The 24,945-nt window shown below is 43.5% G+C and overlaps 2 protein-coding genes across 2 annotated transcripts; both read left to right on the top strand.

Annotated features, from left to right (window-relative positions):
- Positions 3,664-7,720, top strand: LOC100622682 (olfactory receptor 8S1-like). Its single transcript, XM_021091255.1, is given in 4 exon segments — positions 3,664-3,722; positions 4,708-4,790; positions 4,793-5,507; positions 7,548-7,720. Coding segments are annotated over 4 exon segments (1,020 nt in total). The 3' UTR covers positions 7,711-7,720.
- Positions 8,060-19,683, top strand: LOC100622785 (olfactory receptor 8S1-like). The gene is made up of 5 exons (XM_021091256.1): positions 8,060-8,110; positions 14,472-14,831; positions 15,384-15,523; positions 16,674-17,474; positions 19,511-19,683. The coding sequence occupies exons 1-5, from the start codon at positions 8,060-8,062 to the stop codon at positions 19,671-19,673; spliced, it is 1,515 nt and encodes a 504-aa protein (XP_020946915.1). The 3' UTR covers positions 19,674-19,683.

Below are 24,945 nucleotides of genomic sequence, written 5' to 3' on the forward strand. Positions count from 1 at the left end.
GAAAAGTTTCAAAAGAAATAAGTTGAATTTACTAGGTGCCAGCAAATCTACTTACATAGTATTTACACGGCACTTCAAACATTTATATTATATTAGTTACGATAAGTAACCTAGAGATGATCAGTCTTAAAAACCAAGGAAATACACCAAAAAAACACAACCCCATCCAAAAAATGGGCAGAAGATCCAAACAGACAGTTCTCCAAAGAAGACACACAGATGGCCAAAACACATGAAAGATGTTCATCATCACTCACTGTTAGAGAAGTGAAAATCAAAACCACTAAGACGTACCACTTACACCAGCCAGAATGGCCGTCATCAAAACGTCTACAAACAATAAGTGCTGGAGAGCGTGTGGAGAAAAAGGAACCCTCTTACACTGTTGGTGGGACTGTATATTGGTGCAACCACTATGGAAAGCAGTATGGAGATGCCTCAGAAAAACTAAAAATAGAATTACCATTTGATCCAGCAATCCCACTGCTGGGCATCTATCAAAAAGACACGTGTACTCCAATGTTCATTGCGGCACTATTTGCAATAGCCAAGACATGGAAACAATCTAAATGTCCATCAACAGAGGAGTGGATCAAGAGTGTGGTACATATGCACAATAAAAAAAAAAAAAAAAAAAAAAAAAAAAAAAAAAAAAAAAAAAAAAAAAAAAAAAAAAAAAAAAAAAAAAAAAAAAAAAAAAAAAAAAAAAAAAAAAAAAAAAAAAAAAAAAAAAAAAAAAAAAAAAAAAAAAAAAAAAAAAAAAAAAAAAAAAAAAAAAAAAAAAAAAAAAAAAAAAAAAAAAAAAAAAAAAAAAAAAAAAAAAAAAAAAAAAAAAAAAAAAAAAAAAAAAGAACATAGAACACAGTGAGAGACAGGAGGGACCAGTCATCTCTTCTGGCTTTAAACCATCAAGGGTGTGACACTGAGAAAGTATCGTCATGGTTCCAGAAGGAAGAAAACTGGATCAGAGTGGGAAAAGATATGTCTCTAGAGTTGCGGCAGATGGTGAAAGTCGAAGTGGGCCTGAGGATTGAGTCAGAATGTGGAAACCATAATAATTTCCTCATTTGGAGGTTATGTTCTTGGGTAAAACACACTGGGGTAGTTTGTGTGAAGTGGCAAATGTGGTAAAGGAATGATGGCTGGGGAATCTGAGTGTGGGGACAAATGGTACGTTGTAGTGTCCTGGGTGTTTTCTGCATGTTCAAAATTACGTCCCAAGCACCATGCCAATACCGTGCCAGAAAAATAGAGAAACACCACACTTCCTTAGAGAGGCCAGCCTTACACGATCCAATTCACACAAGTCAGGAACTCATCACCCTTGCAGGAGCCCACCTATAACTTCAGGCACTGTGGGAAGCTTATGTTAGGAGTCACTATGTCTTCAGTGCTGTGGATGACCTGGATATGATGGAAACACTGGGACTTTTGAATGCCAATGTTTGTACATCCAATTTTCTGATGCAGAGAACTGTTTAGAACCAGGAAACGAAAGCAACAAAGTTATACAATCAATACACAAAAATCAATTGCATTTCTAACACCAGTAATGAACCATCAGAGAGAGAAAGAAAACAATTCATTTTACACTTGCTTCAAAAAGAACAAAATACCTAGAAATAAATTTTACCAAGGTCTTTTTTTTCTTCTTCTTCTTCTTTTTAGGGCAACACACGTGGCATATGGAAAGTCCCAGGCTAGGGGTCGAATCGGGGGCTGCGGCTGCCAGCCACAGCCATGCCAGAGCCAAACAACATCTGTGACCTACACCAGAGCTCACAACGCTGCATCCTAACCCACAGAGCAAGGCCAGGGATAAACCCATATCCTCATGGATACTAGCTGGTTCGTTCCTGCTGAGCCACAACAGGAACTCTCACCAAAGCCTGGAAAGACCCTCACACTGAAAACTTTAAGACACTGAGAAGAAACTGAAGAAGACACAAAGCAATGGAAGATACCCACACTCACAAAATGGAAGAACCGATATTGTTAAAATGTGCATTCTACCAAAAGCAGTGTGCACAGCGAATGCAGTGCCTACCAAATTCCAACGGTATTTTCACGGATAAGACAATATCATCCCAACATTTTGGGCGGACCACAAAGGACCCCAAATAGCCAAAGCCATCCTCAGAAAGGAGAACAGCCTGGAAGCATTTCACTCTCAGACCTCAAACTACGTTACGAAGCGACAGTGACCGAAACGGTGTAGATTCATCACAAAAACAGGCACAGGACCACAGGAACAGAACAGAGCACCCAGAATTAAAGCCACATGGATGCGCTCAGGTAATTTAGGAAAAGGGGCCAAGAACACACCAAGGGGAAAGGACATCCTCCACAACACACAGTGCTGGGAACACTGGACACCACACCCCAAAGAAGGACACCTCACACCTGTCTACACCGACACAAACTGAGAACCCAGTTGTCCACATCAGGCCCTTCCTGGGTCATGGGAGAAGGACAATACACAGGAAGCTTCCCCTCACTTTTTCCTCACCCTTTCCTCAGGGCGGTGCCTCCACAGGTGGATCTCCAGGAACCTCAGGTCCCCTCAGCACGCACGCAGCCCCAGCTTGTCCTGAAGCCCAAACCCCCTTGAGTCCTAAGGGGCTGAACTCCTTCTGCCGGGACACTGGCGCCCAACGTCTCAAAGCAAAGCTCTGAAGCGGCCTAAGGAGATAGAACTCCCCTCAGCCGGGCAGAGCCCAGTCCACTGGAAGGCACAGGTGCTGTGGGTTTAGAAAGCACCCTCAGCGCGCCCTTGAGGTCAGTGTGGGACATGCAGGCACGCCTGCCTCACAGTTCACTGGACACCCTGCCCCTGCTGGCTACCTGCTGAACTCAGGAAACTGGACATCCAGAGTGAGATGGAGCCAAATAGCCCATAACTGCTCCAAAATTGTTAAGAAACAAGAATTGCACGCCTCGTGGAATGAAATGGATGTAGACGCACTTCACAACTACACCAAATTCACTCCAAATTATTCCTAGACGACTTGACATGTACAACTAGTTAAACTAAGAAGATCTCTTTTGTGTGCAGCTTAAGGATCCAGAGGTGTCTCTGCAGCGGCAGTGCAGGACCCAGGGCCACACAGGACGACCAGAGAAACGGAAGATTCAAAGCTTTAGAATCAAGACACCTTCGAAGTCTCTAATTTACCTTAGCAATTATGGCCACCCTTGGCACTCTTGCATGATGCAACTCACTGAAACAAGAGTGATACAGGAAGGGCTAGTGGCCCTGGAGAACTCATTCAGATCAGACCAGGCCTCCTGCTTAACGGTCTCTCCGGGACCTCCAACACTCTCCAAGGTCTAGGGCTGAGATCAAGTCCCTCTGGCCATTGTCATTGTGGAGGCAGAATCAGGAAAACTTCCCCACGGACAGAAAGACTACAGGGATGTTTCCTTACTTAGAAGCTCCACCACTCCTGCATCTTCTAAAGGAAGGACAAAGTTGAGGGAAACCCACAGAGACCGACCCATATCGGGGGCTTTTACTCCAGTGCTGGAAAAGATGCCATTCAGGTATCCTCTGCTGAGAGCATCTCTGGTTGGCCTAGGGAGCCCAGGCGAGGACAGATCTTCTCATTCAACTCCATCTTCTCCCAAAACTATCCACTGCGGGAACTCGTGAGTGAACACGCCATGAAGAGAGAGCAGATCCTCATTGCTCATGATCCTGAGTTTCCCTTCGAGGAGGAGGGGTGACTTCACCTTCCTCCGGTCTAGACCAAACCCTCTAACTGCACATTATCCTAAGTAGTCTTGTGTTCTTTAACTTCTCCTCTTCTTTTTTCTTTATCCTTTTCCCTCCCTGTGATGCATAGAAGTGGTCCAAATTTGACTGGGCTTTATCCAGATCCCCTAGTACCAACTCAGAGAATATCACAAACTTCATGCACTCTCATGTTAAGCCCTAAGGTTACAGGGCAAACAATGGACATTATAGGCTCACATACATCCTGGAATGGGAAGCCCTTAGAGAAACTGATGAGCACAGCCCTCACCTCCAATTTGACGGCTTCCTTGTGCCCAACTTCCGCGAAAGAAGACAACTCATGGGCCACCTAGGCTTAGGGAGACACAGGAGGGGAGAGCATTTCCATTTAGTAGCAGATATACCCAAGGAAGACTGTCCCCCAAGCTGTAGAACGTCTAACCTGGAATGGACGACAGAAACCATCTAGTTTTGCCCGATTCCCTTTAATGAGAAGCCCAAGTGACTTATTCACGAACCTACAGTGACAGAGAAATGATTTGTGCCATCAGTAGGTGTCCCCATACCTCTATCAGTCATTCAAACCTGCATCACAGCCTGTCAACCAGATGGTTGGCCAAAATGCTTATTGCTTATTCACTACGCCAGTGAGCCTTCCTGTACGGAAGAGCACACTCCAGTGCCCTGGAGTCTATTGACAACTCCCTTTCCTTCTCCAGTCTGGATCATCTCTGTTCTCCTCGTCTTTCCTTCCAGGTTTGATTCTCTACACTCCTCCTTCCAACCATCTCTACCTGAGCTGAGATTAGCTTATTGCCCTGAGCTGGGAAGGGTTGATGAGGTCTGGCATGGCAAGCTTGCTTCCACGACATGTTCTGTGCTGGGTCACTCCTGAAGCTTTATTCATACTGCCCCATCCCCAGCCACACTCTGAGACTCGAAACACACTTGAGCCTTCTTTTCTCTTCTAGTCCCTCGCAAAGGAAACTTGAATGCTCCATGGAAGGTGGCAACACAACCACGGTCACCGAATTTGTTCTCCTAGGACTATCTAACACCCTCACATCCAGGCAGTACTATTTGTAACATTCCTGGTGGTTTACCTCCTGACCTTCACAGGGAACCTGCTGATGCTGCTGGTGATCAGTACTGATTCCCACCTCCACAGCCCCATGTACTTCTTCCTCAGCCACCTCTCCTTCCTGGATGCCTTCTATTCCTCCATCATTGTCCCTAAGCTGCTAGAGCACCTTCTTTCCAACTGGAAGACTGTATCCCTCCTTGAGTGTTTCGCCCAGATCTCCTTGGTCATATTTTCTGCAGCCACTGAAGCTTGCCTCCTTTCAGTCATGGCCTATGACCGGTTCCAGGCTGTGTGCCACCCACTGTTGTATGCGGTGGCTATGAACAGGAAGGTGTGCACTGGCCTGGTGGGAGCATCCTGGGCCATAGGAATGGGGACGGGCTTAGTTAACACCATCCTCCTGGCTCAGCATCACTTCTGTGGCCCCAACCTTGTCCGGAGCTTTGCCTGTGAGCTTCCCCCAGTGCTCCTGCTGGCCTGCTCTGACCCCTCCGTTAGCATTGCCTTCATCCTGACAAGCACAGCTATTCTCGGCTTTGTCACCCTTGTTCTCCTGCTGGGTTCCTACACCTGTATCATCATGACAGCCTTAAGGATCAACTCTGCCACAGGTCGGAGCAAGATCTTCTCTACCTGCTCATCTCATTTCCTTGTGGTCACCATCTTCTATGCTTCAGGACTTTCCAGGTATGCCATACTATATCACCTGAGTATAACTGCAGGCTCTTTCTCACTCGAGAGGAGCCTCAGTCTTTTGCACATGTCATTGCAAAGGAGCAGGAAAAGAACTGCACTGGAAGTTAGAGTTCTAGCTCTGCTGTTGACTAGATGTGTGGATCACAAAACAATCTATTTTCTTTCCAAGGCCCAGTTTTCAAACGCTGAAAATAAGCTCACATAAACACCAAAGACTTCCCGCCTTTCATTAACTATGATGTCAGAGTTCTCAAAAGGAAACCAGAGAGCTTTTGGTAGCGCTTTTGTCAGTGCTAGGCAAAAATTAAAATTAAAATAAACATATCATCCTTGAAACAGAGGCCATTTCTCTTGGAAATGGAAGTCTAGAAGATGGGTCTCAGAGCTTATTTGTCCTACGACGATTTATCAGGCACCTTCTACACACAATAGCTGCTTTACACAATCAAGCTCAATGTTAGTATGTAGCACACGACAAGAGAAATATTAACCTCATTTTCAGGTAAGAAACCTGAGTTTCAGGAGTGGCCAGGGACTTTTTCAAAGGTCCCAGAAGAAGCTAGTAACGGAGCCACAGCATATGCCTAGGCTGCCTGACTTCAGACCTCATGCTCTTTTCTACCGTGTTTCTCTCAAACATACACGCTCTAGTTGATGGGTCCTTGCTTACCAGGAGGAAGAACAACGAAGGGCCTGTGATTTCTACCAGTGAGCTAGAGAGGGCTTTGCATAGACTGCGCTACAGTTTTCCCACCTGCTTGTTACTTGGGAAGGGTCGGGGGCAGGAAAGGATAAAGAATGATCCAGGGGAGCTCACCTGAGCCTGAGGACAAATCTCTTCAACCTTCTCAGTTTCCTCATTTACCACAAGGGGGTAGAAGATTTCTCCCACATACTTCACAGCAATGTTATAAGGAATAAATTCAAGGAAAGAAATGAGAGTAAATGAAATTGTTTTAACCACGTGCATCAGAACCCACAAAGAACATTCCAATTTCAAAAAAAAAAAAAATTTGAAGGGGCAACATTGAAGTTTAAAAAAAAGTTTTAAACGATTCTTTGAGAAATATTCCCCAGTGACACTTAACAAGATGCTTCCACAAATTGAATCTTATTAACTTGAGTTCCTATTTGTGCTAAATCTTCAGACATAAAGATTTTTATCTTTCACTTTATTTACCAAGCTAGGCTTCTTTTCTGAGTTAAAGGAAAATGTACCTCGGAGTTCCCAATGTGGCCAAGCGAGTTAAGAACCCAACTAGTACCCAGGAGGATGCAGCTTCGATGCCTGGCCTTGCTCAGTGGCTTAAGGATTTGACATAGGTCACAGATGCAGCTCAGTCCTGCCTTGCTGTGGCGGGGGCGAACACCAGCAAGTCCGGCTGTGATTCAACCCCTAGCTGGTAACATCCATTATACCACAGGTACAGACCTAAAAACAGAGAAAAAAGAAAAGACAAATGTACCCAAAAGGAAAAAGGTCTGTTCCACTAAGCATTATAAAAACCAATGTGCTGTGATTCTGGGGTAAATCCCAGAACCATAAACATTAGGAACAACGACAGCATTATGGATTAGCATGTAGTTTTGTGAGGAACAGTCATCACAAAATGAAAACACACAGCTGCATAATGGTAAAAAAAAAAAAAAAAAAGAAGAGAAAAAATCCTCCTCATCATAATTATTAAGGATAGATGCTTTGAAAAGTATGAAGTGCTACAGAACTGCATCAAGTTATTTTTAGCTCTAGTCTAGCATGCAGCACTTGATATGCGGCAGAACTTCCTTTTTCTGCAGGGCAATTTCTATACAATTCTGTATAACATCACTCGTATGCGGATGTGTTTGAAGGCAGAAATGACTGACTTTCAATGACCATTGAGTTATTTCTAGATGCTGCTATCAGCAACAGTGACTCAGCACTAAGGACCCTCTTTGCAGTGCCCCTAGAATGGGATGGGCCATGGCCACCAACAGCACCCCCGCCACTGCCCTGAGCTCAGTTCACCTCTTTGTGCCATTCCCTTCAAGGTACATGACTCCAGCTTCCGGCTCAGTCTTGGAGCAAGTGCTGTCTGTGCAGTACAGTGTGGTGACGCCACTGCTTAACCCCCTCATCTACAGCCTGAAGAACCAGGAGGTGAAGGCAGCTCTGAGGAGGATGCTGACCAAGAAGCCCAGGCTTAGCTCCTAAGCCAGGCTCCACTGCCTCCTCACAATAGGAGGGAAAGTTGTGGGAAAGAAGAGGAGACAGAAAGAGCTATCATCAGGACAAAGAAAACTCATAGAAAAAGAGAGCAGATGTGCGGTTACCAGAGATGGAGGGAGGGATGGGGGGGATTGGAGGAAGGTGATCAAGAGGTACAAATTTCTGGACTTCTCTTGTGGCCTACAGCATAACTACATGGCATTTTTCGCCGCAGATCTGGTTCGATCCCGGGCCCTGGAACTGCCACATGCCATGAGTACAGCCAAACACATTTTTTAAAAAGGTACAAATTTCCAATGTAAGATAAATAAATGCTAGGGATGTAATGTCCAACATGATGACTACAGGTAACAAGCTGTGTGAACATAGGGATGTTGTTAAGAGAGTAAGTCCTGAGAGTTCTCATCACAAGGAGAATTTTTTCCTTTTCTTTTCCTTCATTTGGTTATTTACATTGTGTGTGTGTGTGTATATATTATACATATAACACATACATAATATATATAAATCAAACCATCATGCCATATGCTTTCAACTTATATGGTGATGTATGTCAATTATCTCTCCATAAAACTGGAGGGGAAAAGTAAAGAAAATCCTCATGGCCTCACCAGCCATTTCTACAGCTCTTGCCTTGCTTTCTTCTCTCATTTTTGCCCTTTCTACCCCTTCACTTCTGCTCCCCCCTCTCTCTCATACTTTTGTCTATGCATCAATTATAAATCAACCTATCTGACCAATAGCTAACATCCCACTTCATTCTCGGGAAGTCCCATTTGAGATCTGAGACCTAATGCCCACTTTGCTCCCTTCTCAAAAAATCACTGGCAAGATCTACAGCTCCATAGTAACTTAGGAAGAAATGACATAAAATGTGTCTCCTCCTGTCTTTGTTCTTAACAAGCAACACCTAAAGTACAGCATGGGCAGCAGTAAATCCTCAGTAACTATTTGTTGACCAATTAAGAAGTGAATGAAGGAATGAATGAGGGGTCTGTCTGAAGAGTCCTTTTCTTGCATGACTCTTGGAAGTAGAAGGGAGTATCTCGCTCAGTACTGTGAGTTCCTGTCAAGGCTCAGTGGGTTAAGAACCTGACATAGTGTCTGTCCCTAAGAAGGCCGGTCCAATCCCTAGCCTCGCTCAGTGGGTTAAGGATCTGGCATTGCCGTGAGCTGTGGTATAGGTTGCAGATGCGGCTCGGAACATGCATTGCTGCGGCTGTGGGGTAAGCGGGCAGCCACAGCTCCGATTCAACCCCTAGCCGGGGAAACTCCATATGCCATGGGGGCGGCCCTAAAAAAAAGACCAAAAAGACCAAAAAAAATTCAATAAATAAATAAATAAGTAAATACATAAGACTAAGACGCTGAAAGTTATAAAACATGGATAAAAAAATAAAAGAAAAATTAAATCGATGTGAAGACATCTAATGGTAATGGAAAGAGTGCTGTTAAGATAGCAATAGTACATAAGGCAATCTACACACTCCATAGGATTCCTCTGGAAACCCAGAAAGGCCATTGGGAAGAAATACACAAGCTGATCCCAACATTCATATGGAATCTCAAGGGACCCCTAAGAAGCCAAAACAAACTTAAAAAAGAAAATCAAACTTGGAAGCTTACACTTCCCATTTTCCTATGACAGTACAAAGCAAATAAAACACAATGATACTGGCATTAAAAAACATACCCATAGATAAAAAGAAATTGAATGGAGAGCCCCCAAATAAACCCACCCATCTAGGATGAAGTGATCTTAAACAATAGTCAACAATAATCAACAATACTAATCTGGGAGGAAATGGAGGGGTGTTTTTTTTTCCTTTTAGGGCCACACGGGCAGCATATGGAGGTTCCCAGGCTAGGGTTTGATCAGACCTGTAGCCACCAGCCTACACCACAGCCATAGCAATACAGGATCCAAGCCGAGTCTGCACACTACACCACAGCTCACAGCAATGCCAGCTCCTTAGCCCACTGAGCGAGGCCAGGGATCGAACCTGCATTCTCATGGATACCAGTCAGATTCCTTCCCGCTGAGCCACAAAGGGAACTATGGAAATGGAGTTTTCAACAAACAGTGCCTAGGCAATCCACGTGCAAGGGAATGAAACTGGGCCCTTACCTCATAGTACCTACAACAAGCAACTCAAAATAAATAAACGCTTAAACGTAACAGGTAAAATTACAGTCAACACCCTGTATCCACAAGTTCCACATCCGTGGACTCAACCAATTCCAGACTGAAAATATTACAAAAGAAGAAATTATGAAAAGTTTCAAAAGAAATAAGTTGAATTTACTAGGTGCCAGCAAATCTACTTACATAGTATTTACACGGCACTTCAAACATTTATATTATATTAGTTACGATAAGTAACCTAGAGATGATTTAAAGTACACAGAAAATCAGGTCACAGACGCGGCTCGGATCTCGCGTTGCTGTGGCTCTGGCGTAGGCCGGTGGCGACAGCTCCGACTGGACCCCTAGCCTGGGAACCTCCATATGCCGCAGGAGCGGCCCAAGAAATGCCAAAAAAGACCAAAACAAACATAAATAAATAGATAGATAGATAGATAGATAGATAGATAGATAGATAGATAGATAGATAAAGAATAAAGTACACAGAAAATCTACCCAGGTTACATGCAAATACAATGCCATTTTATGTAACAGGCTTGAGCATCGGCAGATTTTGCTATGTCCGGCACGTCCCTGAACCAATCCTCCACAGATACTGTGGGACAACTGTATAAACTGTCCAATAAAACATGAGGATAAATCTGCACACCCTTGAATGTAGCCATGGTTTCTTCGATCTGACAGCAAAGCTCAAACGACAACAAAAAAAGAATAGATAAATTGGATTTCTTCAAGATTAAAAGCATCAAAAGACACAATTCAGAAACTGAAGACATAGCCAACAGAATGGAAGAAAATGCTTGCACAGTATATATCTGATGAATTGTTATTCAGTGTATTTCAAGAACTTCTACAACCTCATCAACGGAAGGACAAACAACCCACCTTTTTAAATGGGTAAGTGACTTCAATAGACCCTTCTCCACCTAAGACATACAAATGCTCAACAAGAAGAATGTGTCAAATACCATGAGTCATGATGGAAGTGCAAATTAAAACTGCAAGGCAACAAATCCTTCCCATGTTCTCAAAGGTTTATCATCAAGAAAACGAAAAACAACAACTATTGGCAACAATGCAGAAACATTGGAAGCTTTAAACATTAGTCGTAGAAACAGAAAAGGGGGCAACCTGTGTTTACAACACAAATATACAATTAACAAGGGTTCAACAACTCCACTCCTAGAAATATACCCCAAAGAACTGAAAACAGGTCTACACAGATATTGACAGCAGCACTGTTCCAAACAGCAAAAAAAAATAGAACGACTGCCTATGGCCATCAATGGGTAAACTTAAAAATAAAATCGGGGAGATCAATAAACCACCATGTTCTTCTGCCATGAAAGGAATAAAGTAAAATGGTGCGGCCTCTGTGGAAAACAGTATGGCAGTTCCTCAAAAACTTAAACGTAGAATTAAGGTATCTAATCCACACCCAAAAGACTGAAACCAGGAGGTGGAACAGAAATGGATACACCCTTGTTCACAGCACCGTTAATCACAACAGGAAAAGTTAGAAGCCACCCAAGTGTCCATCAACCAATGAATGAATGGATAAACTACTGTGGTAAACACACAAAGACATGAAATTCAGTCTTAAAAACCAAGGAAATACACCAAAAAAACAAACAACCCCATCCAAAAAATGGGCAGAAGATCCAAACAGACAGTTCTCCAAAAAAGACACACAGATGGCCAAAACACACATGAAAAGATGTTCAACATCACTCACTGTTAGAGAAGTGAAAATCAAAACCACTATGAGGTACCACCTTACACCAGCCAGAATGGCCGTCATCAAAACGTCTACAAACAATAAGTGCTGGAGAGGGTGTGGAGAAAAAGGAACCCTCTTACACTGTTGGTGGGGCTGTATATTGGTGCAACCACTGTGGAAAGCAGTATGGAGATGCCTCGGGAAACTAAAAATAGAATTACCATTTGATCCAGCAATCCCACTGCTGGGCATCTATCAAAAAGACACATGTACTCCAATGTTCATTGCAGCACTATTTGCAATAGCCAAGACATGGAAACAATCTAAATGTCCATCAACAGAGGAGTGGATAAGAAGATGTGGTACATATGCACAATAGAATAGTACTCGGCTATTAAAAGGAACAAAATACCAGCATTTTTAGCAACATGGATGGACCTCGATATTATCATGCTAAGTGAAGTCGGTCAGACAATGAGACACCAACATCAAATGCTCTCACTGACATGTGGAATCTGAAAAAAGGACACAATGAACTTCTTTGCAGAACAGATACTGACTCACAGACGTTGAAAAACTTATGGTTTCCAAAGAAGCCAGGTTGGGGGCTGGGAGAATGTGCTGGGGGTGTGGGATGGGAATCCTATAAAACTGGATTGTGATGATCATTGTACAACTAGAAATGCAATAAATTCATTGAGTAATAAAATAATGAAAAAATAATAAAATATAATAAAATAAAATAAAACAGTTCCTTTCCTTCATATAACAACAACAACAACAAAAAAAACGAAAAACAGACACAGGCTACAACATATAAGAACTTTGAAGTCATCATGGTAAGTGAAAGAACCCTGTCACAAAACGCCAAAAACCGTTTGATTTGATCTACATAAAGTAACAAGAGAAGTCAAACTCAAAGATAGAAAGTAAAATGCGGGTGCAAGGGCCAAGGGGAATGAGTGCTTCACCACTGAAGGGTTTCCCCAGTGAAATCTGAAAAGTTCTGAAAATGCATGGTGAGGATATTTGTACAACCATTCGAATGTGCTTAAGGCCCCAGAACGGCATAGTTCAAATGGTTTGAATGGTAAATGTTATGTATATTTAAGCACAGCAGAAACAATGAATCAAGGACTGATACGTGTTACAACACAATGAACACTGAAGATATCCTAAGTGAAAGAAGCCATACAGAAAAGGCCACCCAGATCACACTCATCTTCTGGGCTTTAAATCCATCAAGGGTGTGACACTGAGAAAGCATCGTCATGGTTCCAGAAGGAAGAAAACTGGATCAGAGTGGGAAAAGATATGTCTCTAGAGTTGCGGCAGATGGTGAAAGTCGGTGAAAGTCGAAGTGGGCCTGAGGATTGAGTCAGAATGTGTAAACCATAATAATTTCCTCATTTGGAGGTTATGTTCTTGGGTAAAACACACTGGGGTAGTTTGTGTGAAGTGGCAAATGTGGTAAAGGAATGATGGCTGGGGAATCTGAGTGTGGAGACAAATGGTACCTTGTAGTGTCCTGCACGTTTTCTGCATGTTCAAAATTACGTTCCCAAGCACCATGCCAATACCGTGCCAGAAAAAATAGAGAAAACACCACACTTCCTTAGAGAGGCCAAGCCTTACAACGATCCAATTCACACAAAGTCAGGAACCTCATCACCCTTGCAGGAGCCCACCTATAACTTACAGGCACTGTGGGAAGCTTATGTTAGGAGTCACTATGTCTTCAGTGCTGTGGATGACCTGGATATGATGGAAACACTGGGATTTTTGAATGCCAATGTTTGTACATCCAATTTTCTGATGCAGAGAACTGTTAGAACCAGTAAACGAAAGCAACAAAGTTATACAATCAATACACAAAAATCAATTGCATTTCTAACACCAGTAATGAACCATCAGAGAGAGAAAGAAAACAATTCATTTTACACTTGCTTCAAAAAGAACAAAATACCTAGAAATAAATTTTACCAAGGTCTTTTTTTTCTTCTTCTTCTTCTTTTTAGGGCAACACATGTGGCATATGGAAAGTCCCAGGCTAGGGGTCGAATCGGGGCTGCAGCTGCCAGCCACAGCCATGCCAGAGCCAAACAACATCTGTGACCTACACCAGAGCTCACAACGCTGCATCCCAACCCACAGAGCAAGGCCAGGGATCAAACCCATATCCTCATGGATACTAGCCTGGTTCGTTCCTGCTGAGCCACAACAGGAACTCCTCACCAAAGCCTGGAAAGACCCTCACACTGAAAACTTTAAGACACTGAGGAAGAAACTGAAGAAGACACAAAGAAATGGAAAAATACCCCACACTCACAAAATGGAAGACCCGATATTGTTAAAATGTGCATTCTACCAAAAGCAGTGTGCACAGCGAATGCAATGCCTACCAAATTCCAACGGTATTTTTCACGGATATAGAGAAAATCATCCCAACATTTTGGGCGGACCACAAAGGACCCCAAATAGCCAAAGCCATCCTCAGAAAGGAGAACAGCCTGGAAGCATTTCACTCTCAGACCTCAAACTACGTTACGAAGCGACAGTGACCGAAACGGTGTAGATTCATCACAAAAACAGGCACAGGACCACAGGAACAGAACAGAGCACCCAGAATTAAAGCCACATGGATGCGCTCAGGTAATTTAGGAAAAGGGGGCCAAGAACACACCAAGGGGAAAGGACATCCTCCACAACACACAGTGCTGGGAACACTGGACACCACACCCCAAAGAAGGACACCTCACACCTGTCTACACCGCACACAAAACTGAGAACCCAGTTGTCCACATCAGGCCCTTCCTGGGTCATGGGAGAAGGACAATACACAGGAAGCTTCCCCTCACTTTTTCCTCACCCTTTCCTCAGGGCGGTGCCTCCACAGGTGGATCTCCAGGAACCTCAGGTCCCCTCAGCACGCACGCAGCCCCAGCTTGTCCTGAAGCCCAAACCCCCTTGAGTCCTAAGGGGCTGAACTCCTTCTGCCGGGACGCTGGCGCCCAACGTCTCAAAGCAAAAGCTCTGAAGCGGCCTAAGGAGATAGAACTCCCCTCAGCTGGGCAGAGCCCAGTCCACCTGGAAGGCACAGGTGCTGTGGGTTTAGAAAAGCGCCCTCAGCGCTCCCTTGTGGTCAGTGTGGGACATGCAGGCCACGCCTGCCTCCCAGTTCACTGGACACCCTGCTCCCTGCTGGCTGACCCGCTGAACTCAGGAAACTGGACATCCAGAGTGAGATGGAGCCAAATAGCCCATAACTGCTCCAGAAATTGTTAAGAAACAAGAATTGCACGCCTCGTGGAATGAAATGGAGGTAGATGCCACTTCACAACTTACACCAAATTCACTCCAAATTATTCCTAGATGACTTTGACATGTACAACTAGTTAAAACTAAAGAAGATCTCTTTTGGTGTAGCAGCTTAAGGATCCAGAGGTGTCTCTGCAGCGGCAGTGGCAGGGACCCAAGGGCCACACAGGGACGACCAGAGAAGACGGGAAGGGATTCAAAGCTTTAGAATCAAGACACCTTCGAAGTCTCTAATTTTACCTTTAGCAATTATGGGCCACCCTTGGGCACCTCTTGCATGATGCAACTCACTGAAACAAGAGTGATACAGGGAAGGGCTAGTGGCCCTGGAGAACTCATTCAGATCAGACCAGGCCTCCTGCTTAACGGTCTCTCCGGGGACCTCCAACACTCTCCAAGGTCTAGGGCTGAGATCAAGTCCCTCTGGCCATTGTCATTGTGGAGGCAGAATCAGGAAAACTTCCCCATGGACAGAAAGACTACAGGGATGTTTCCTTACTTAGAAGCTCCACCACCCCTGCATCTTCTAAAGGAAGGACAAAGTTGAGGGAAACCCACAGAGACCGACCCATATCGGGGGCTTTTACTCCAGTGCTGGAAAAGATGCCATTCAGGTATCCTCTGCTGAGAGCATCTCTGGTTGGCCTAGGGAGCCCAGGCGAAGACAGATCTTCTCATTCAACTCCATCTTCTCCCAAAACTATCCACTGCGGGAACTCGTGAGTGAACACGCCATGAGGAGAGAGCAGATCCTCATTGCTCATGATCCTGAGTTTCCCTTCGAGGAGGAGGGGTGACTTCACCTTCCTCCGGTCTAGACCAAACCCTCTAACTGCACATTATCCTAAGTAGTCTTGGTGTTCTTTAACTTCTCCTCTTTTTTTTTCTTTATCCTTTTTCCCTCCCTGTGGTGCATAGAAGGTGGTCCAAATTTGACTGGGCTTTATCCAGATCCCCTAGTACCAACTCAGAGAATATCACAAACTTCATGCACTCTCATGTTAAGCCCTAAGGTTACAGGGCAAACAATGGACATATATCCTGGAATGGGAAGCCCTTAGAGAAACTGATGAGCACAGCCCTCACCTCCAATTTGACGGCTTCCTTGTGCCCAACTTCCGAGAAAGCAGACAACTCATGGGCCACCTAGGCTTAGGGAGACAGGAGGGGAGAACGTTTCCATTTATTATCCAGATATACCCAAGGAAGACTGTCCCCCAAGCTGTAGAATGTCTAACCTGGAATGGATGACAGAAACCATCTAGTTTTGCCCGATTCCCTTTAATGAGAAGCCCAAGTGACTTATTCACGAACCTACAGTGACAGAGAAATGATTTGTGCCATCAGTAGGTGTCCCCATACCTCTATCAGTCATTCAAACCTGCATCACAGCCTGTCAACCAGATGGTTGGCCAAAATGCTTATTGCTTACTCACTACGCCAGTGAGCCTTCCTGTACGGAAGAGCACACTCCAGTGCCCTGGAGTCTATTGACAACTCCCTTTCCTTCTCCAGTCTGGATCATCTCTGTTCTCCTCGTCTTTCCTTCCAGGTTTGATTCTCTACACTCCTCCTTCCAACCATCTCTACCTGAGCTGAGATTAGCTTATTGCCCTGAGCTGGGAAGGGTTGATGAGGTCTGGCATGGCAAGCTTGCTTCCACGACATGTTCTGTGCTGGGTCACTCCTGAAGCTTTATTCATAGTGCCCCAGCCCAGCCACACTCAGACTCGAAACACATTTGAGCCTTCTTTTCTCTTCTAGTCCCTCGCAAAGGAAACTTGAATGCTCCATGGAAGGTGGCAACACAACCACGGTCACCGAATTTGTTCTCCTAGGACTATCTAACAACCCTCACATCCAGGCAGTACTATTTGTAACATTCCTGGTGGCTTACCTCCTCATCCTCACAGAGAACCTGCTGATGCTGCTGGTGATCAGTACTGATTCCCACCTCCACAGCCCCATGTACTTCTTCCTCAGCCACCTCTCCTTCCTGGATGCCTTCTATTCCTCCATCATTGTCCCTAAGCTGCTAGAGCACCTTCTTTCCAAGTGGAAGACTGTATCCCTCCTTGAGTGTTTCACCCAGATCTCCTTGGTCATATTTTCTGGAGCCACTGAAACTTGCCTCCTTTCAGTCATGGCCTATGACCGGTTCCAGGCTGTGTGCCACCCACTGTTGTATGCGGTGGCTATGAACAGGAAGGTGTGCACTGGCCTGGTGGGAGCATCCTGGGCCATAGGAATGGGGACGGGCTTAGTTAACACCATCCTCCTGGCTCAGCATCACTTCTGTGGCCCCAACCTTGTCCGGAGCTTTGCCTGTGAGCTTCCCCCAGTGCTCCTGCTGGCCTGCTCTGACCCCTCCGTTAGCATTGCCTCCATCCTGACGACCATGGTAATCCTGGGACTTGTCACCCTTGTTCTCCTGCTGGGTTCCTACACCCGTATCATCATGACAGCCTTAAGGATCAACTCTGCCACAGGTCGGAGCAAGATCTTCTCTACCTGCTCATCTCATTTCCTTGTGGTCACCATCTTCTATGCTTCAGGACTTTCCAGGTATGCCATACTATATCACCTGAGTATAACTGCAGGCTCTTTCTCACTCGAGAGGAGCCTCAGTCTTTTGCACATGTCATTGCAAAGGAGCAGGAAAAGAACTGCACTGGAAGTTAGACTCTGCTGTTGACTAGATGTGTGGATCACAAAACAATCTATTTTCTTTCCAAGGCCCAGTTTTCAAACGCTGAAAATAAGCTCACATAAACACCAAAGACTTCCCGCCTTTCATTAACTATGATTTCAGAGTTCTCAAAAGGAAACCAGAGAGCTTTTGGTAGCGCTTTTGTCAGTGCTAGGCAAAAATTAAAATTAAAATAAACATATCATCCTTGAAACAGAGGCCATTTCTCTTGGAAATGGAAGTCTAGAAGATGGGTCTCAGAGCTTATTTGTCCTACGACGATTTATCAGGCACCTTCTACACACAATAGCTGCTTTACACAATCAAGCTCAATGTTAGTATGTAGCACACGACAAGAGAAATATTAACCTCATTTTCAGGTAAGAAACCTGAGTTTCAGGAGTGGCCAGGGACTTTTTCAAAGGTCCCAGAAGAAGCTAGTAACGGAGCCACAGCATATGCCTAGGCTGCCTGACTTCAGACCTCATGCTCTTTTCTACCGAGTTTCTCTCAAACATACACGCTCTAGTTGATGGGTCCTTGCTTACCAGGAGGAAGAACAATGAAGGGCCTGCGATTTCTACCAGTGAACTAGAGATGGCTTTGCATAGATTGCTCTATAGTTTTCCCACCTGCTTGTTACTTGGGAAGGGGTCGGGGGTAGGAAAGGATAAAGACTGATCCAGGGGAGCTCACCTGAGCCTGAGGACAAATCTCTTCAACCTTCTCAGTTTCCTCATTTACCACAAGGGGGTAGAAGATTTCTCCCACATACTTCACAGCAATGTTATGAGGAATAAATTCAAGGGAAAAAATGAGAGTAAATGAAATTTTTTTAACCACGTGCATCAGAACCCACAAAGAACATTCCAATTTCAAAAAACAAAAAAATTTGAAGGGGCAACATTGAAGTTTAAAAAAAGTTTTAAACGATTCTTTGAGAAATATTCCCAGTGACACTTAACAAGATGCTTCCACAAATTGAATCTTATTAACTTGAGTTCCTATTTGTGCTAAATCTTCAGACATACAGATTTTTATCTTTCACTTTATTTACCAAGCTAGGCTTCTTTTCTGAGTTAAAGGAAAATGTACCTCGGAGTTCCCAAGGTGGCCCAGCGACTTAAGAACCCAACTAGTACCCAGGAGGATGCAGCTTCGATGCCTGGCCTTGCTCAGTGGCTTAAGGATTTGACATAGGTCACAGATGCAGCTCAGTCCTGCCTTGCTGTGGCGGGGGCGAACACCAGCAAGTCCGGCTGTGATTCAACCCCTAGCTGGTAACATCCATATACCACAGGTACAGACCTAAAAACAGAGAAAAAAGAAAAGACAAATGTACCCAAAAGGAAAAAGGTCTGTTCCACTAAGCATTATAAAAACCAATGTGCTGTGATTCTGGGGTAAATCCCAGAACCATAAACATTAGGAACAACGACAGCATTATGGATTAGCATGTAGTTTTGTGAGGAACAGTCATCACAAAATGAAAACACACAGCTGCATAATGGTAAAAAAAAAAAAAAAAAAAAGAAGAAGAGAAAAAATCCTCCTCATCATAATTATTAAGGATAGATGCTTTGAAAAGTATGAAGTGCTACAGAACTGCATCATGTTGTTTTTAGCTCTATTCCAGCATGCAGCACTTGATATGCGGCAGAACTTCCTTTTTCTGCAGGGCAATTTCTATACAATTCTGTATAACATCACTCGTATGCGGATGTGTTTGAAGGCAGAAATGACTGACTTTCAATGACCATTGAGTTATTTCTAGATGCTGCTATCAGCAACAGTGACTCAGCACTAAGGACCCTCTTTGCAGTGCCCCTAGAATGGGATGGGCCATGGCCACCAACAGCACCCCCGCCACTGCCCTGAGCTCAGTTCACCTCTTTGTGCCATTCCCTTCAAGGTACATGACTCCAGCTTCCGGCTCAGTCTTGGAGCAAGTGCTGTCTGTGCAGTACAGTGTGGTGACGCCACTGCTTAACCCCCTCATCTACAGCCTGAAGAACCAGGAGGTGAAGGCAGCTCTGAGGAGGATGCTGACCAAGAAGCCCAGGCTTAGCTCCTAAGCCAGGCTCCACTGCCTCCTCACAATAGGAGGGAAAGTTGTGGGAAAGAAGAGGAGACAGAAAGAGCTATCATCAGGACAAAGAAAACTCGTAGAAAAAGAGAGCAGATGTGCGGTTACCAGAGATGGAGGGAGGGATGGGGGGGGATTGGAGGAAGGTGATCAAGAGGTACAAATTTCTGGACTTCTCTTGTGGCCTACAGCATAACTACATGGCATTTTTCGCCGCAGATCTGGTTCGATCCCGGGCCCTGGAACTGCCACATGCCATGAGTACAGCCAAACACATTTTTTAAAAAGGTACAAATTTCCAATGTAAGATAAATAAATGCTAGGGATGTAATGTCCAACATGATGACTACAGGTAACAAGCTGTGTGAACATAGGGATGTTGTTAAGAGAGTAAGTCCTGAGAGTTCTCATCACAAGGAGAATTTTTTCCTTTTCTTTTCCTTCATTTGGTTATTTACATTGTGTGTGTGTGTGTATATATTATACATATAACACATACATAATATATATAAATCAAACCATCATGCCATATGCTTTCAACTTATATGGTGATGTATGTCAATTATCTCTCCATAAAACTGGAGGGGAAAAGTAAAGAAAATCCTCATGGCCTCACCAGCCATTTCTACAGCTCTTGCCTTGCTTTCTTCTCTCATTTTTGCCCTTTCTACCCCTTCACTTCTGCTCCCCCCTCTCTCTCATACTTTTGTCTATGCATCAATTATAAATCAACCTATCTGACCAATAGCTAACATCCCACTTCATTCTCGGGAAGTCCCATTTGAGATCTGAGACCTAATGCCCACTTTGCTCCCTTCTCAAAAAATCACTGGCAAGATCTACAGCTCCATAGTAACTTAGGAAGAAATGACATAAAATGTGTCTCCTCCTGTCTTTGTTCTTAACAAGCAACACCTAAAGTACAGCATGGGCAGCAGTAAATCCTCAGTAACTATTTGTTGACCAATTAAGAAGTGAATGAAGGAATGAATGAGGGGTCTGTCTGAAGAGTCCTTTTCTTGCATGACTCTTGGAAGTAGAAGGGAGTATCTCGCTTAGTACTGTGAGTTCCTGTCAAGGCTCAGTGGGTTAAGAACCTGACATAGTGTCTGTCCCTAAGAAGGCCGGTCCAATCCCTAGCCTCGCTCAGTGGGTTAAGGATCTGGCATTGCCGTGAGCTGTGGTATAGGTTGCAGATGCGGCTCGGAACATGCATTGCTGCGGCTGTGGGGTAAGCGGGCAGCCACAGCTCCGATTCAACCCCTAGCCGGGGAAACTCCATATGCCATGGGGGCGGCCCTAAAAAAAAGACCAAAAAGACCAAAAAAAAATTCAATAAATAAATAAATAAGTAAATACATAAGACTAAGACGCTGAAAGTTATAAAACATGGATAAAAAAATAAAAGAAAAATTAAATCGATGTGAAGACATCTAATGGTAATGGAAAGAGTGCTGTTAAGATAGCAATAGTACATAAGGCAATCTACACACTCCATAGGATTCCTCTGGAAACCCAGAAAGGCCATTGGGAAGAAATACACAAGCTGATCCCAACATTCATATGGAATCTCAAGGGACCCCTAAGAAGCCAAAACAAACTTAAAAAAGAAAATCAAACTTGGAAGCTTACACTTCCCATTTTCCTATGACAGTACAAAGCAAATAAAACACAATGATACTGGCATTAAAAAACATACCCATAGATAAAAAGAAATTGAATGGAGAGCCCCCAAATAAACCCACCCATCTAGGATGAAGTGATCTTAAACAATAGTCAACAATAATCAACAATACTAATCTGGGAGGAAATGGAGGGGTGTTTTTTTTTCCTTTTAGGGCCACACGGGCAGCATATGGAGGTTCCCAGGCTAGGGTTTGAATCAGACCTGTAGCCACCAGCCTACACCACAGCCATAGCAATACAGGATCCAAGCCGAGTCTGCACACTACACCACAGCTCACAGCAATGCCAGCTCCTTAGCCCACTGAGCGAGGCCAGGGATCGAACCTGCATTCTCATGGATACTAGTCAGATTCCTTCCCGCTGAGCCACAAAGGGAACTATGGAAATGGAGTTTTCAACAAACGGTGCCTAGGCAATCCACGTGCAAGGGAATGAAACTGGGCCCTTACCTCATAGTACCTACAACAAGCAACTCAAAATAAATAAACGCTTAAACGTAACAGGTAAAATTACAGTCAACACCCTGTATCCACAAGTTCCACATCCGTGGACTCAACCAATTCCAGACTGAAAATATTACAAAAAAAGAAATTATGAAAAGTTTTAAAAGAAATAAGTTGAATTTACTAGGTGCCAGCAAATCTACTTACATAGTATTTACATTGCACTTCAAACATTTATATTATATTAGTTACGATAAGTAATCTAGAGATGATTTAAAGTACACAGAAAATCAGGTCACAGACGCGGCTCGGATCTCGCGTTGCTGTGGCTCTGGCGTAGGCCGGTGGCGACAGCTCCGACTGGACCCCTAGCCTGGGAACCTCCATATGCCGCAGGAGCGGCCCAAGAAATGCCAAAAAAGACCAAAACATACATAAATAAATAGATAGATAGATAGATAGATAGATAGATAGATAGATAGATAGATAAAGAATAAAGTACACAGAAAATCTACCCAGGTTACATGCAAATACAATGCCATTTTATGTAACAGGCTTGAGCATCGGCAGATTTTGCTATGTCCGGCACGTCCCTGAACCAATCCTCCACAGACACTGTGGGACAACTGTATAAACTGTCCAATAAAACATGAGGATAAATCTGCACACCCTTGAATGTAGCCATGGTTTCTTCGATCTGACAGCAAAGCTCAAACGACAACAAAAAAAGAATAGATAAATTGGATTTCTTCAAGATTAAAAGCATCAAAAGACACAATTCAGAAACTGAAGACATAGCCAACAGAATGGAAGAAAATGCTTGCACAGTATATATCTGATGAATTGTTATTCAGTGTATTTCAAGAACTTCTACAACCTCATCAACGGAAGGACAAACAACCCACCTTTTTAAATGGGTAAGTGACTTCAATAGACCCTTCTCCACCTAAGACATACAAATGCTCAACAAGAAGAATGTGTCAAATACCATGAGTCATGATGGAAGTGCAAATTAAAACTGCAAGGCAACAAATCCTTCCCATGTTCTCAAAGGTTTATCATCAAGAAAACGAAAAACAACAACTATTGGCAACAATGCAGAAACATTGGAAGCTTTAAACATTAGTCGTAGAAACAGAAAAGGGGGCAACCTGTGTTTACAACACAAATATACAATTAACAAGGGTTCAACAACTCCACTCCTAGAAATATACCCCAAAGAACTGAAAACAGGTCTACACAGATATTGACAGCAGCACTGTTCCAAACAGCAAAAAAAAATAGAACGACTGCCTATGGCCATCAATGGGTAAACTTAAAAATAAAATCGGGGAGATCAATAAACCACCATGTTCTTCTGCCATGAAAGGAATAAAGTAAAATGGTGCGGCCTCTGTGGAAAACAGTATGGCAGTTCCTCAAAAACTTAAACGTAGAATTAAGGTATCTAATCCACACCCAAAAGACTGAAACCAGGAGGTGGAACAGAAATGGATACACCCTTGTTCACAGCACCGTTAATCACAACAGGAAAAGTTAGAAGCCACCCAAGTGTCCATCAACCAATGAATGAATGGATAAACTACTGTGGTAAACACACAAAGACATGAAATTCAGTCTTAAAAACCAAGGAAATACACCAAAAAAACAAACAACCCCATCCAAAAAATGGGCAGAAGATCCAAACAGACAGTTCTCCAAAAAAGACACACAGATGGCCAAAACACACATGAAAAGATGTTCAACATCACTCACTGTTAGAGAAGTGAAAATCAAAACCACTATGAGGTACCACCTTACACCAGCCAGAATGGCCGTCATCAAAACGTCTACAAACAATAAGTGCTGGAGAGGGTGTGGAGAAAAAGGAACCCTCTTACACTGTTGGTGGGACTGTATATTGGTGCAACCACTGTGGAAAGCAGTATGGAGATGCCTCGGGAAACTAAAAATAGAATTACCATTTGATCCAGCAATCCCACTGCTGGGCATCTATCAAAAAGACACATGTACTCCAATGTTCATTGCAGCACTATTTGCAATAGCCAAGACATGGAAACAATCTAAATGTCCATCAACAGAGGAGTGGATAAGAAGATGTGGTACATATGCACAATAGAATAGTACTCGGCTATTAAAAGGAACAAAATACCAGCATTTTTAGCAACATGGATGGACCTCGATATTATCATGCTAAGTGAAGTCGGTCAGACAATGAGACACCAACATCAAATGCTCTCACTGACATGTGGAATCTGAAAAAAGGACACAATGAACTTCTTTGCAGAACAGATACTGACTCACAGACGTTGAAAAACTTATGGTTTCCAAAGAAGCCAGGTTGGGGGCTGGGAGAATGTGCTGGGGTGTGGGATGGGAATCCTATAAAACTGGATTGTGATGATCATTGTACAACTAGAAATGCAATAAATTCATTGAGTAATAAAATAATGAAAAAATAATAAAATATAATAAAATGAAATAAAACAGTTCCTTTCCTTCATATAACAACAACAACAAAAACAAACAAACAAACAAACAAAAAAAAAAAACGAAAAACAGACACAGGCTACAACATATAAGAACTTTGAAGTCATCATGGTAAGTGAAAGAACCCTGTCACAAAACGCCAAAAACCGTTTGATTTGATCTACATAAAGTAACAAGAGAAGTCAAACTCAAAGATAGAAAGTAAAATGCGGGTGCAAGGGGCCAAGGGGAATGAGTGCTTCACCACTGAAGGGTTTCCCCAGTGAAACCTGAAAAGTTCTGAAAATGCATGGTGAGGATATTTGTACAACCATTCGAATGTGCTTAAGGCCCCAGAACGGCATAGTTCAAATGGTTTGAATGGTAAATGTTATGTATATTTAAGCACAGCAGAAACAATGAATCAAGGACTGATACGTGTTACAACACAATGAACACTGAAGATATCCTAAGTGAAAGAAGCCATACAGAAAAGGCCACCCAGATCACACTCATCTTCTGGGCTTTAAATCCATCAAGGTTGTGACACTGAGAAAGTATCGTCATGGTTCCAGAAGGAAGAAAACTGGATCAGAGTGGGAAAAGATATGTCTCTAGAGTTGCGGCAGATGGTGAAAGTCGAAGTGGGCCTGAGGATTGAGT

This window comes from Sus scrofa, chromosome 5 (assembly GCF_000003025.6).
Source record: "Sus scrofa isolate TJ Tabasco breed Duroc chromosome 5, Sscrofa11.1, whole genome shotgun sequence".
NCBI classification, from domain to species: Eukaryota; Metazoa; Chordata; class Mammalia; order Artiodactyla; family Suidae; genus Sus; species Sus scrofa.